The 12,942-nt window shown below is 40.1% G+C and overlaps 1 protein-coding gene across 1 annotated transcript; it reads left to right on the top strand.

The window, feature by feature from the left end:
• Nucleotides 1–310: 310 nt before the first annotated feature.
• Nucleotides 311–12,147, top strand: pepd (peptidase D). The gene is made up of 15 exons (XM_019866776.1): nucleotides 311–388; nucleotides 2,365–2,548; nucleotides 2,679–2,806; nucleotides 2,877–2,940; nucleotides 5,731–5,778; nucleotides 6,415–6,476; nucleotides 6,866–6,910; nucleotides 8,026–8,101; nucleotides 8,183–8,229; nucleotides 9,164–9,232; nucleotides 10,159–10,236; nucleotides 10,458–10,606; nucleotides 11,017–11,201; nucleotides 11,270–11,461; nucleotides 11,920–12,147. Exons 1-15 carry the CDS (start codon nucleotides 372–374, stop codon nucleotides 12,061–12,063), a joined length of 1,488 nt encoding a protein of 495 aa, XP_019722335.1. The 5' UTR covers nucleotides 311–371; the 3' UTR covers nucleotides 12,064–12,147.
• The last annotated feature ends 795 nt before the right edge of the window (nucleotides 12,148–12,942 follow it).

Here is a 12,942-nt window from a genome sequence, read left to right as displayed (position 1 = left end):
ACAATTGACTGTTTACTAAATTAACCATTTGTAAGGGATAGTTTCAACAGAAGCCTCACAGTAGATATATGTTATGATAATATGAGATTAATATTATCATTAATCGTGATAAATATCCAGTGGGCTGAATTGTAGAAAAGAGCATGTTGTCCTGTACAAAGACCATTTAATAACGAATATTTACAGTATTATATAAATCAGCCTGCGCTCGATGTACAGTAAAAGCACTACTTTCATTGTGGAATGTCGTCAGGCCATTTAAAAAACGCTAAAGTCCGATTATTATGAACGCAGCACCACCTCGCGTCAAGGGAAGAAAACCACGTGACTTCCGCTAGCACGTGACACTTGGTGGAAACCGGAACGTCGTCATGGCTGCAGCGCCGCAGTGAGTTTTTACATCTTACTTTAGGACAACACCACCACATTCTATTATTTATTAAAATGCATGCCACTGTGTTTAGAAGTGATATTCTTAATGCTGTGCCGCCTCGATACCAGCGTCACGCTTTCTCAGACGTTTGTTGTAAGTTGGCTGTCAAAAGCCGTATGCAACCTCACAACAAAAGTTCAATGTCCAATTACTAATTAAAAACACAATCTTTACCCAAATAAATAACTTACAGGAATTATACAGTTATAGAATGTGAAACACTATTAAATTATACTCCTGTAGTGCTGCGTTCTTGATCTATAGCCACTGGTTTCTCAGACGTCAAAAAAAAAAAAAACCCTCCAAGTATCAAATAAAAATAATGACAGTTCACCTACAGCAGTTACAAGTCAGATGAAAAAGAAACAAATATACTTTTAGAACAATTTCTTCCTTGTAATATTTTGGGAGCGATGTATTGTGCATTTGTAAATATAGATTTGCCATTATGTCTTAGTTTCTTCTTATGTTTAAATTCTCAATTCTTATTTATCATAAAAATATTATTTTACGTTATCATTGTCAGTATTATTATTATTATTATGATTATTATTATTATAAAGCACTTCAGATGATGGATGGATTTTTGTTCAATCAATCAATTATACTCTTGGGAGGGTCCCCTCACGGAAACTTTATTATTATTGTTTATGTCAATTTTATTAAATATGGAAACCCTATCAGTTTGAATTCACAAATCTTCTTAAAAATAGTCTCACTATTAGTATGATCATTATTATTAGTGTGTGGTGTCTATTTTAGGATATAATGAAAATAGTAACAGGGATATGATCACTTTCTAGATCCCTGTCCTGTATATATGTAAAGCCCATATTAAAACATTTAGATTATAACAAGAAATCTGTAATTTATATTTCTTTTATATCGATCCACATATTTTAAAAAGGTGGCTCTCAATAGTCATTGTTAAAAAAAAGTCAAATTACAATTTTGGAGGGGTATTTTTTTTATGATAAACCCTCTCATTCTGTCAGTGAATGTGTTTAATTATTATGTGATGTAATCATTGAGCTGATTGGCTTACTATTGTAAGAAAACACACGCACACACACCCACACACACAAAGTCTGACCTTGATGTTTTGTGGGGGTAGTTATTCAGTTCATAGCAATGCTGCCCCCCTCACCCTTACTCCCGCCGTGTTGCCAGGACGTGTAGATAATCCATCAGATATGACATAATAACATTTGAAGTGGTGTGAGGAGTCACCCCGACTGTGCAAAGATTAAGGCAGTACTTTGACAAGCTTGTAACACGGCGGGTCAGATAGCAAGTCTCTCTTTGCTGATAAGACACAGTCTATCTGATCCTGCACGCTGGACTGTACTCAAGGTCGATCCATAAACCTCGTAAACACTGTTATTAGGGCCTGAGCATGCGGTGCCAAGGCTCTCTTAAAATTGCTGGGTTGCTTCGTTGCTGTTGTTATTCCTGGGCTAAATAAATCACAATTTTGAGGACCTTTCTGTACTTCCAGGGGTCCTTTAAAGACCAGTTATTGATCCGTACTCACATGAATGTATACATGCAGTGACACTGCACCTGACTGGCTTTTCTGAAATCGTGGCTGCTCTTCTAATAGACACATTGGCCCTCCTTCGTTAATAAAAGCGTACAACTGTTCGTAATTGGCGCACAACGCTAATGTTTAAAAATGTTTGTTTCATTGAAAAGCTTGCTGAACACAGAAAATGATGATATAAAGCATTTAAAATAAAAAGACCCAAGAATGAACAAACCCTGCACCGGTCATTAAAATAGGACGCAATAAATTACAATTGTCCTACAAACAAACTGACAAAACAATTCTTTTTTTTTTTTCTTTCAAATCCCATTTCAGCTCCCCATAAATATGTTTGTTCCATTTTTTATTAATGTAATTTATTCATTTATTTATTTTTTGCTTTCAGACCGTGCTTCTGGCTGGGTAATGACACCCTCCGAGTGTCCACCGAGCTTTTCGCAAAGAACCGCGAGCGTCTGTGCTGCGAGCTGAGAGCCAAAGAAGGTGTGGAGTCCTCCTCGGTTGTGGTGCTGCAGGGCGGCGAGCAACAGCAGAGGCACTGCACCGACACGGACCTCCTCTTCAGGCAGGTTGGTGGTTGATTCGCAAAGCTGCATTACTTGAAATCACCAGGCTGTGGTCAAGCCCTAGAAAAATATTATCGTCACAAATGGGGTAGGTGGTACATTTGTTTTCCTCTTGTGCACTTTCTTACTTCAGGAGTCTTTCTTCCATTGGGCCTTTGGGGTGACTGAGGCTGACTGCTATGGGGTTATTGAAGTGGACTCCGGAAAATCCATCCTGTTTGTTCCAAAACTGCCTGACAGCTACGCCACATGGATGGGAGAGTGAGTCTTTGTGTTTTCTGGGAGCTGGAGTGTTTGGGGTAACAGTAATGTGAGCCTGTTGTGTTGACAGGATCTATTCCAAAGACCACTTCCGGAAGAAGTATGCTGTTGACGAGGTGCAATACACCTGTGATGTAAGTCTACGTTTTTAACTTTGCCTTACCCGGGGTTCTCATGGATCCCCGAAGTCTTAAAGGGCTCTGATCTATGAATTTGAAAGTAAGCCTTCATTAGCATTAAATCTGTAATTTATATTTCTTTTATATCGATCCACATATTTTAAAAAGGTGGCTCTCAATAGTCATTGTTAAAAAAAAGTCAAATTACAATTTTGGAGGGGTATTTTTTTTATGATAAACCCTCTCATTCTGTCAGTGAATGTGTTTAATTATTATGTGATGTAATCATTGAGCTGATTGGCTTACTATTGTAAGAAAACACACGCACACACACCCACACACACAAAGTCTGACCTTGATGTTTTGTGGGGGTAGTTATTCAGTTCATAGCAATGCTGCCCCCCTCACCCTTACTCCCGCCGTGTTGCCAGGACGTGTAGATAATCCATCAGATATGACATAATAACATTTGAAGTGGTGTGAGGAGTCACCCCGACTGTGCAAAGATTAAGGCAGTACTTTGACAAGCTTGTAACACGGCGGGTCAGATAGCAAGTCTCTCTTTGCTGATAAGACACAGTCTATCTGATCCTGCACGCTGGACTGTACTCAAGGTCGATCCATAAACCTCGTAAACACTGTTATTAGGGCCTGAGCATGCGGTGCCAAGGCTCTCTTAAAATTGCTGGGTTGCTTCGTTGCTGTTGTTATTCCTGGGCTAAATAAATCACAATTTTGAGGACCTTTCTGTACTTCCAGGGGTCCTTTAAAGACCAGTTATTGATCCGTACTCACATGAATGTATACATGCAGTGACACTGCACCTGACTGGCTTTTCTGAAATCGTGGCTGCTCTTCTAATAGACACATTGGCCCTCCTTCGTTAATAAAAGCGTACAACTGTTCGTAATTGGCGCACAACGCTAATGTTTAAAAATGTTTGTTTCATTGAAAAGCTTGCTGAACACAGAAAATGATGATATAAAGCATTTAAAATAAAAAGACCCAAGAATGAACAAACCCTGCACCGGTCATTAAAATAGGACGCAATAAATTACAATTGTCCTACAAACAAACTGACAAAACAATTCTTTTTTTTTTTTCTTTCAAATCCCATTTCAGCTCCCCATAAATATGTTTGTTCCATTTTTTATTAATGTAATTTATTCATTTATTTATTTTTTGCTTTCAGACCGTGCTTCTGGCTGGGTAATGACACCCTCCGAGTGTCCACCGAGCTTTTCGCAAAGAACCGCGAGCGTCTGTGCTGCGAGCTGAGAGCCAAAGAAGGTGTGGAGTCCTCCTCGGTTGTGGTGCTGCAGGGCGGCGAGCAACAGCAGAGGCACTGCACCGACACGGACCTCCTCTTCAGGCAGGTTGGTGGTTGATTCGCAAAGCTGCATTACTTGAAATCACCAGGCTGTGGTCAAGCCCTAGAAAAATATTATCGTCACAAATGGGGTAGGTGGTACATTTGTTTTCCTCTTGTGCACTTTCTTACTTCAGGAGTCTTTCTTCCATTGGGCCTTTGGGGTGACTGAGGCTGACTGCTATGGGGTTATTGAAGTGGACTCCGGAAAATCCATCCTGTTTGTTCCAAAACTGCCTGACAGCTACGCCACATGGATGGGAGAGTGAGTCTTTGTGTTTTCTGGGAGCTGGAGTGTTTGGGGTAACAGTAATGTGAGCCTGTTGTGTTGACAGGATCTATTCCAAAGACCACTTCCGGAAGAAGTATGCTGTTGACGAGGTGCAATACACCTGTGATGTAAGTCTACGTTTTTAACTTTGCCTTACCCGGGGTTCTCATGGATCCCCGAAGTCTTAAAGGGCTCTGATCTATGAATTTGAAAGTAAGCCTTCATTAGCATTAGCATTGCGAAATTTACACAATGACCTTCTCGCTGCTTAAGAATTGAGTTTTTCTTGCGGCTTCCCTGAGGCGTGCGATTCCCGCCTGGGGTGGGGGGGAGGCTTCCACGTCAATCTTCCGCCACTTCCTCTGTGACAGTCACGGCGGGAGCCTTCCAAAGACTAAAACGCCATAATAGCGGCTTTCGCCCGCCTTAAGTGTCGCCAGCAGGGACTTGCACTATAAAGCACAATAGAAAAGCACCACGTCAATATCGTGACCTTCGTAAGTATTTTATTTTTTTTTTTTTTTAAATCTACACAAGCACATGTCAAAATGTTGCGTCTGGCTCGACTTGATAAGTGTTTTGCTCCATAATGTTCTTTGACCTCAGGTTCTTCTCACTAAGGTGTAAAACACACTTTTAAAACCTCCAAAAGTGTCTTATTGATGGTGATTTTTTTTTTCTTTTCTTTTGCCCTCGGTGGGTGAGGCCAAGTGCTTCAGCAGATGATGCATTTTCATTCATGAATTTATTGATTGTTTTGGATACCCTTGAGGTGCTCAGCAATTTAAAATGGGCACCTCAGGTATATGTTCACTTGGAGAGTCTATCGCTGTAAAATTACTCGCCTCCACCATTCAGACAGACCGGCTCCACTTTATTGTGTCGACGGTGCTTGTGAATCGAGACGACCTTCACCGGTGCTCATGTGTGTAAAATTAAAGGCATGTGGTCGTTGGAACGCTCCCCGGGCGGACAGCAGTTGTGTCAGGAAAATGTCACCTGACATTTTGGGCTGCAGGATGAACAATAAAGTGATTTGAGATTGCGTTGGTGCTGCAGAGCCACGGCGACACCTGGCAACCGGAGTCTCACTTTGCAATGTGTGTGCGCGTGTACACAAAAAGTCTTATTTGTCATTGGTTTTTTTTTTTTTTTTGCTTTTCAGATTGCTGAAGTCCTGGGCAAGCTGAAACCAGCCGTGCTCCTCACATTGGTATGCTGCTTTATTTCTTCCTACACGATCCTCCAGGGGTGTAACAAAAGCGGTTCAAACCAGGAAAAATCGATGTTTGATTTTAAAGATGCAGGTGGATCGTATTTAATCGAATTGAATCGTTCCACATTGAATTTTACAAGAATAAAACTGGAATTTTGGAGGGGAAAAAGGCACGACTATAAATTATGAGAATAATGTTGAAATATTTTGCAGTTTTTATTGTTGTCATACGTTGCGGTCATACCACAGAATGACATCTTCCTACTACAACTGTCATGGTTTTTTTTTCCCCCACTGACTAACTGGCTGGGAGAAATAATGCTGTAACGCCCAGTATAATACGACCACTTTTAGAATTACAACATTTATAAAGGTAATTAGTCAACAATTGTACGGTTGCGCGTATGATAAATTGTTACTGCATTTTGCTCAGACTAGTCAGCAGAGAATACAATTATTATAATAATTTATTTTTTTTTTATTGCTGTTGACGTACACAAACTCTGACTTGATTGATAAAAGTCGAAGATGGTAATTAATTTAACTATACATTGGTGTGCAGATGCATTTAACATTTCATGTTGTGTATTTTTTTTGTGCATGTGTGTGTGTGTCGGTGTGCGTGTGTTGTAGCGAGGACAGAACACAGACAGCGGGAGCGTCAGCCGGGAAGCCTCCTTTGAAGGAATTAGCAAGTAGGTTTGCTTTCATGGCATTTTGCTTTATGTGTTTTCAAGCAGAATTTTAGTCACGTAAACAAGCGTTGCTGCTCTCTGGTCATTTAAAAAAAAAAATAAAAATCCTCTGCATCTTCGAGCTCCTCTGCCTTCTCTTCTCCACCTAGTGCGGATAAACACCAGGTCGAGGAGATGGGTGGGCAGTGGGAGTGCATTTGGTGCTGTTTGGCATCAGGCGATGACCAAGCAACTAAACAAGGACGGGTTACAAACACATAAATAAATTAAATATGCATCATGAACTTCATCTTATGATGATTCTTTTTTTTTTTTAAAGAAAGGCCATTAAATGTAAAGGTCTTGTATTGTCTAACTGAGCTACTTTTGTTTTCTTTCTTTTGATTCAGATTCCAAGTGAACAACATGTTGCTGCACCCAGTCATTGTGGAATGGTAAGTTGTGACATGCATGAAAAAAAAACAAAAGTCCTTCTCCAAGTCTTCAGACATTTAGCAAATAGAAGTCATTTTAGTAATTCTAAGTGACCTAGAACAAAGGAAAACTTGAATTCGTTTTTTTTTTTTAAGCCTCTATAATTTGTAATTTGGCTTCATTAGAATTTCACACTGAGCAACGAAAAAAAAAATCCTTGTTTCTCTGTTCACGTTCTAAAAGTTCAGTCGACCTTTTGTGACAAAGTCATCGAAATCTTCACGAGGCAGGTTTGTTTTGCCCACACCCCACACCCCATCCCCCCATCCTCAAGCCGGTTAGTCGTGATTGAATACGTGCACGTCTGCTTGTTCCCTGCATTAGACTTTGGGGCCATCAGATGAATTGACATTTCTGGCCAAAATGAGGCGGAATGCTCTTGAGTCACACCCCCTGTCGAGAGAGGCAACGTTTCTACCGCATGGCAAAACAACAACCCCCCACCATTTATCACATGGCTCTGCACTAATGCCTTGCCCTTTCACTCTCCGTTTTCCCACGACGTTTTTGTTTGTTTCTTATTATTTTCCGACACGCAGTACGTCACGTGCCGAAATCGCACAATGATAACGTGCACGCATTGTCATTGATTTTAGGAACAAAGGTGACAAAAAGATGAAGACTATTGATATCATGGTGGGGAAGAAGATGCAAAAATACAGGGAAAGAATTCAAAAAAGTTTTCCCGAATGAATTGTTTAACGGTAGTGTATGTTTATCAATGTACAGAAAGTGGCCTAGTACAGAAGGACTCCATATTGAAAGATTCGGGTGCACCTTGTGAGTATTAGCAAAGCTAGGAAGGTGACGTTTTTGTTTGACACAAAAGAAAGGAAAAAAAACAAAAAGAAAGATTCTCCATGACATTTGAAGAGAACATGTCTGGTTATGTCCTTCCTGCAGGATACCTATTAGGAGAGCACATCTGAACTGCACGGTTTCTTGGTGGCACTCCAACTTCTTCCTGGAATTAACTGCGCCTCTTAACAAACTGATTTGTTAATATGCGCAGTTTACTCCTGCTGACAGATTTGAATGGCATCGGTCCGCTCTTTGTCTCTCTTTGACCCTGCAGCCGCCTGATTAAGACGGACATGGAGCTTGAGGTCCTGAGGTACACCAACAAGGTATCCAGCGAAGCCCACAAGATTGTAAGTAGCATCTTTAAGCAGAAACATCATCTACAGTATGTAGCCTGTTACTCACTAGCATGTGTCTTTTTGTTTTTGTAGATCATGAAGAGTGTGAAACCTGGACAAAAAGAATATGAAATGGAAAGGTAAAGTCAGGAGTAGGTCTATCGGAATCTAAAATCTAACCACCACAATACTGTATTAACATACTGTCAAATGACAACTCTGGCAGCTTCATTATCCTTTTAAAGGTTGAATATTTCCTATGGGTCTAGGATCTCATTAAGTTGTCTTTCTGAACCTAATAAAGTGGCCAGTGAGTCTACAATAGCTGTTATCAAACGTATACCATCCATCCATCCATCCATCATTCACCTAAATGTTTTGTAGCTAGCTATTAATTAGTTGGTTACAATATTTGACCTCATTGTAGTACATTGGCTTGTAAAGTCAGTCAGTTGAATAGTAAAAGTAGGATTCTGTTACTCATTTAGCTACGGTTGTCAAATAGCTAGCTAGCGAGCAAGCAATGATCATCCAACTACATGACGTACTGTTGTAGGATAGCTAACCAATTAGTCAGCCAAACAATGAATTAGTACAGTCCTGCCAGTTAGTTAAGTCACTCTCGAGTTAGTCAGTAGTAGACTTATATAAAATAAGTTATTTAGTTAATGAAAAGTAAATTGTCAAGCTAGTTGATCAACCAGTCAAATAGTAAGTTCTTTATTCAAATTACACGTAAAATAATGTGCTAGTCAGCAAGCTAGGCAGTTGTTTTCTCAGTCAAATAGTTATGTGGTAGGCTCATTCCTTTATGTTACCTGACTAAAAAGGCTGTCAAATCGTTTATTTAGTTAGTCATCCAGTCAGATAGGTGGTTCAGTTCCCTAAATATTCAATAAAATAAAATCTTTATCAGAATGCTAAGTTTTAGTTCGCCAACGATGAATCTTTTTAGAAATCAGTTAGCCGCATGCACACTATCAGTTTTGCAGATTTTTGTTCATTAATTTAATTTAATATTGTTTTTATTTATGCATTTAGTTATTATATACCATGTATCTTCTTTCTTTTCAGCCTGTTCCAGCACTACTGCTACACTAAAGGAGGAATGCGGCACACCTCGTACACTTGCATCTGCGGAACGTGAGTGGGCTTTCTCTTTATAACGCGTTGGCAATATTGAAACAAAAATAAAATGGATTCCGCTTGTGCTTTAAAATTTAATTAGTGACATGGTTACGCATGAACAGCTGCTAATCAAACACTGTTCTACTGTGTATCCAAGGCCGCGTGTAATGAGTTTTTCTCGGGGATTACTGCTTATTAGCTTAACTTTGTGTTTACAAACAAGGCTTTATCTTGATTAACAACCTGAGCCATGTCCAAACTTTGTCTTTAAATAACGTCGTCAGAGGCAATGTACTCGACATTTTTGACACCGATGGACAAAAGCTAATTAGTTCCCTTCAGAGTATTCATGTACCAAAGTCTAAACCTAAACTTGCTTTTGCTAATTACAGTGCAACCACGAAAGTCCAGTTCCACTAATGTTGTCCAATTTGGGATTCAAGCCACATATTCACAAAGATATGCCTGTGATTGGACATAATTTCAGTTACAGAACGTTACAAATTGTCATCAAAGGAAGTTTGGACGTCGTACTATAAACACTGATTTACGGTACTTGTTTTTGCCATTAGCTAGCTTGCTATTGAGCTAGAATACTTAGGTCTGTAAATATCGGGACATTGACACAATTATCATCTTTTTAGGTTTGATTTGAAATGAACCCAACAAGACGTGCTTTCGCTGCCAACTTTCAGCCTCTCAGCCTAAGGATGACCTGCTTCACTGATTGTGACAGTTCTTTGGATGTCATATTGAGAGTTGACAGCAATGTTAAAGTTTTTGTTACCCTAGTGTGACAATTACAAACGAAAAAAAAAAAAGTGATGCGGCAAGTCGAGTTCCATACATCTCAACTTGCAATTAGGAACTTTTATTTCAAAGTAAATCGTGGTGTTTTTACCTCTATAATGAAGTTTGATGTTTGACTGTGTGACCCACAGGGGCAATAATGCCTCTGTCCTGCATTACGGTCACGCTGGGGCTCCCAACGATAAAACCATAATGGACGGCGACATGTGGTGAGTGCTAAAATGTTTATTCTTTTTTTTTAGACCTTCAGAACTAAATATCTGAATTGTCCGAAACATCCGTGTACTATTTAAGTCTTATGATGGTGACACTTGGACACTTGGAGGGATGAGTTATATTTCTATTATTCCTTACAAGAAAACAGATTTAAAATCCTAACAAATTGAAAGATATTTTTTTTTTGGGGGGGGGGGGGTGTTCCCTCCTGCAGTTTGTTCGACATGGGTGGCGAGTACTACTGCTACTCGTCAGACATCACATGCTCCTTCCCCGCCAATGGCAAGTTCACCGCTGACCAGAGGGCCATCTACGAGGCAGTCCTAAAGGCATCCAGAGCGGTCATGGCCGCCATCAGACCAGGTGATACTATGACGACTGTCAACATTAGAAAACGGCACTGTGTTTGTGAGCAAACAAGTTTGATAGTTGTCTAGGATTCAAATGAATTAAATATTAACTGCCTAGTCCATCGATTATTTACTTCCTCGCAGTCAGTTTGTTAGTTGGCAGCTCAATATTTAATCAGTCAGTTCGGTGAAGTTAGCTAGTGTGTCAGTCAGTAAAAATACTTCTGTTGGCTTTAAAACACCTGAGTAAATTGTGTTCTTTAAGTTCTTTAAAAGGAGTATAGGTGGTCTATTTGTCTCTTCAACCAAATTACATGTGTTCACCAATTACTTTTGTTTCATTATACCAATATGATAATCACTGATATGGAAAAGGTATGATTATTTTCCAATCAGAATAGTTAACCATGTAAAAATGTCCAGGTGTGAAGTGGACCGACATGCACCGTTTGGCTGACCGTGTCCACCTGGAGGAGCTGGTGAAAGTGGGCATTCTTCAGGGCAGCGTGGAAGACATGATGAAAGTCCACCTTGGCGCCGTTTTCATGCCACATGGTCTGGGTCACCTGTTGGGCATCGACGTGCACGATGTGGGCGGTTATCCCGAGGTGAGAGCGCAGTCCTCGGTGGATGCTGAGAAGCCGTTGGATCGTGCGGTAACGTAGGTGTCCCGCAGGGAGTGGAGCGCATCGACGAGCCCGGGCTGAAGAGTCTGCGGATGGGCCGCCTGGTCCAGGAGCGCATGGTGCTCACCGTGGAGCCTGGCATCTACTTCATCAACCACCTGCTGGATCAGGCCCTGGCCGACCCCACGAAGAACTGCTTCATCAACAACCAAGTGCTCAGTCGCTTCAGAGGCTTTGGCGGGGTCAGTATAGCCTGTATTTATTCGCTCTATACCAAGGTCAGCAAGGGCTTGGATGTTGATTATTGCTTATTTCACTCAAAAAAGCGTATGTAATTATTGAGCTAGCATGTTAGTTTGTTAGTTAAGTCAAGTGTCAGTCAAGTCATTGCTCGGCATATTCTTTAACCACTTTCTGCTTTCATTAGCAACTTAATTAGTTATTCAGTTAGTCAAAAATTGAAAGTACGTTGATCAGCTAATTTGGCAGCTAAGTAGATCTCTGAAATTGTAACACCGTTGTTAGCTACTTAGTCAGTAATCCAGTCAGTCAAATATCCAGAAATTTGAGGGCATCACCAGAATCTGAATTCCTTCATTTTGTTGGCCTGCACCCTATTGAGTTTTAGTGTATTGTTATGTTGTGTGTAAACGTTAATTATGTTTCTATTGATTGCGTCCTATTGAAATCATCCTGGCAGGTTCGCATTGAAGATGACATCGCCGTCACTGCAGATGGCATTGAGTTGCTTACCTGTGTCCCACGGACCGTGGAGGAGATTGAGGCCTTCATGAGCGACTCAGACAAACCTTTCAGCCCGCTCGTGTGCAGCCAAAAATTTTGATCCACCACAACTCTCTGGACATATTCAAAACTAAACAATCAACCAACACAAGATGAACACATAAAAGCTTGATCATGATGCAGTTAAAAAAAAAGTAACATCAATCAGTTTTAAAATACCACCTCAGGAAGTAGGTATTCAAATGACACAAAAACAAATGTAGTATAACTGAATAAAATGTGATTTTTGCAAACAAATGCAGTTGACGTTCTCCATTATTTAGAGGGTGCACTTGCTTACATCCGCCACTAAATGCCGCTCTTTTAGCCATGCAGCCATTGCCTTATACCTGAACAGAGCAGTGCAATGTTTCTTTGAAAGACAGTACAGCTGTGTTCAAATACCGATTGATTTTATTTTTTTTTCTTTTTAAGAACCACCACATTTATAGGTTTGTGAATGCATTGCAACGTATACTGATGATTGTGTGGTTGGGATGAAGACTTACAAGCTAGTCAGTTAGCTAGCTAATGACTAGCTTGTAAGTCTATTACTTAAAAGTTGGTTAGTAAGTTGGCTAGTCAACCCGTCAATCTTTTAGAGTACCAGTAAATTAGTCAGTAATTTACGAGTGATCTTTGAAGATGAAATTTCAGATAAATTGGAAGCACTTTATAGGTCATACCAATACAGTGGACCCCTGCTATTGCTGGGGGTTTCGGGACTTGCCCGGCCCACAAATAGAGAAACTCAGCGTATAATTGATGCAAAAATGTTTTTAAATGAATAAAAAATGAAGTGTTCTCCACAAAAAATGCAGGTTGACTTAACTGCTTCTCCCCCCCAAAAATAAATATAAAAAATATATATTTAAAACAGTTAAAGGACAACTGTTAATTAGTTGGGGGGGTTTGGATGTATCAATATACATGACGTGTG

This window comes from Hippocampus comes, unplaced genomic scaffold (assembly GCF_001891065.2).
Source record: "Hippocampus comes isolate QL1 unplaced genomic scaffold, H_comes_QL1_v1.1 scaffold82, whole genome shotgun sequence".
Classification (NCBI taxonomy): Eukaryota; Metazoa; Chordata; class Actinopteri; order Syngnathiformes; family Syngnathidae; genus Hippocampus; species Hippocampus comes.
Note: the sequence above shows the minus strand (reverse complement) of the source record. Positions and strands in the feature narration are given on the sequence as shown.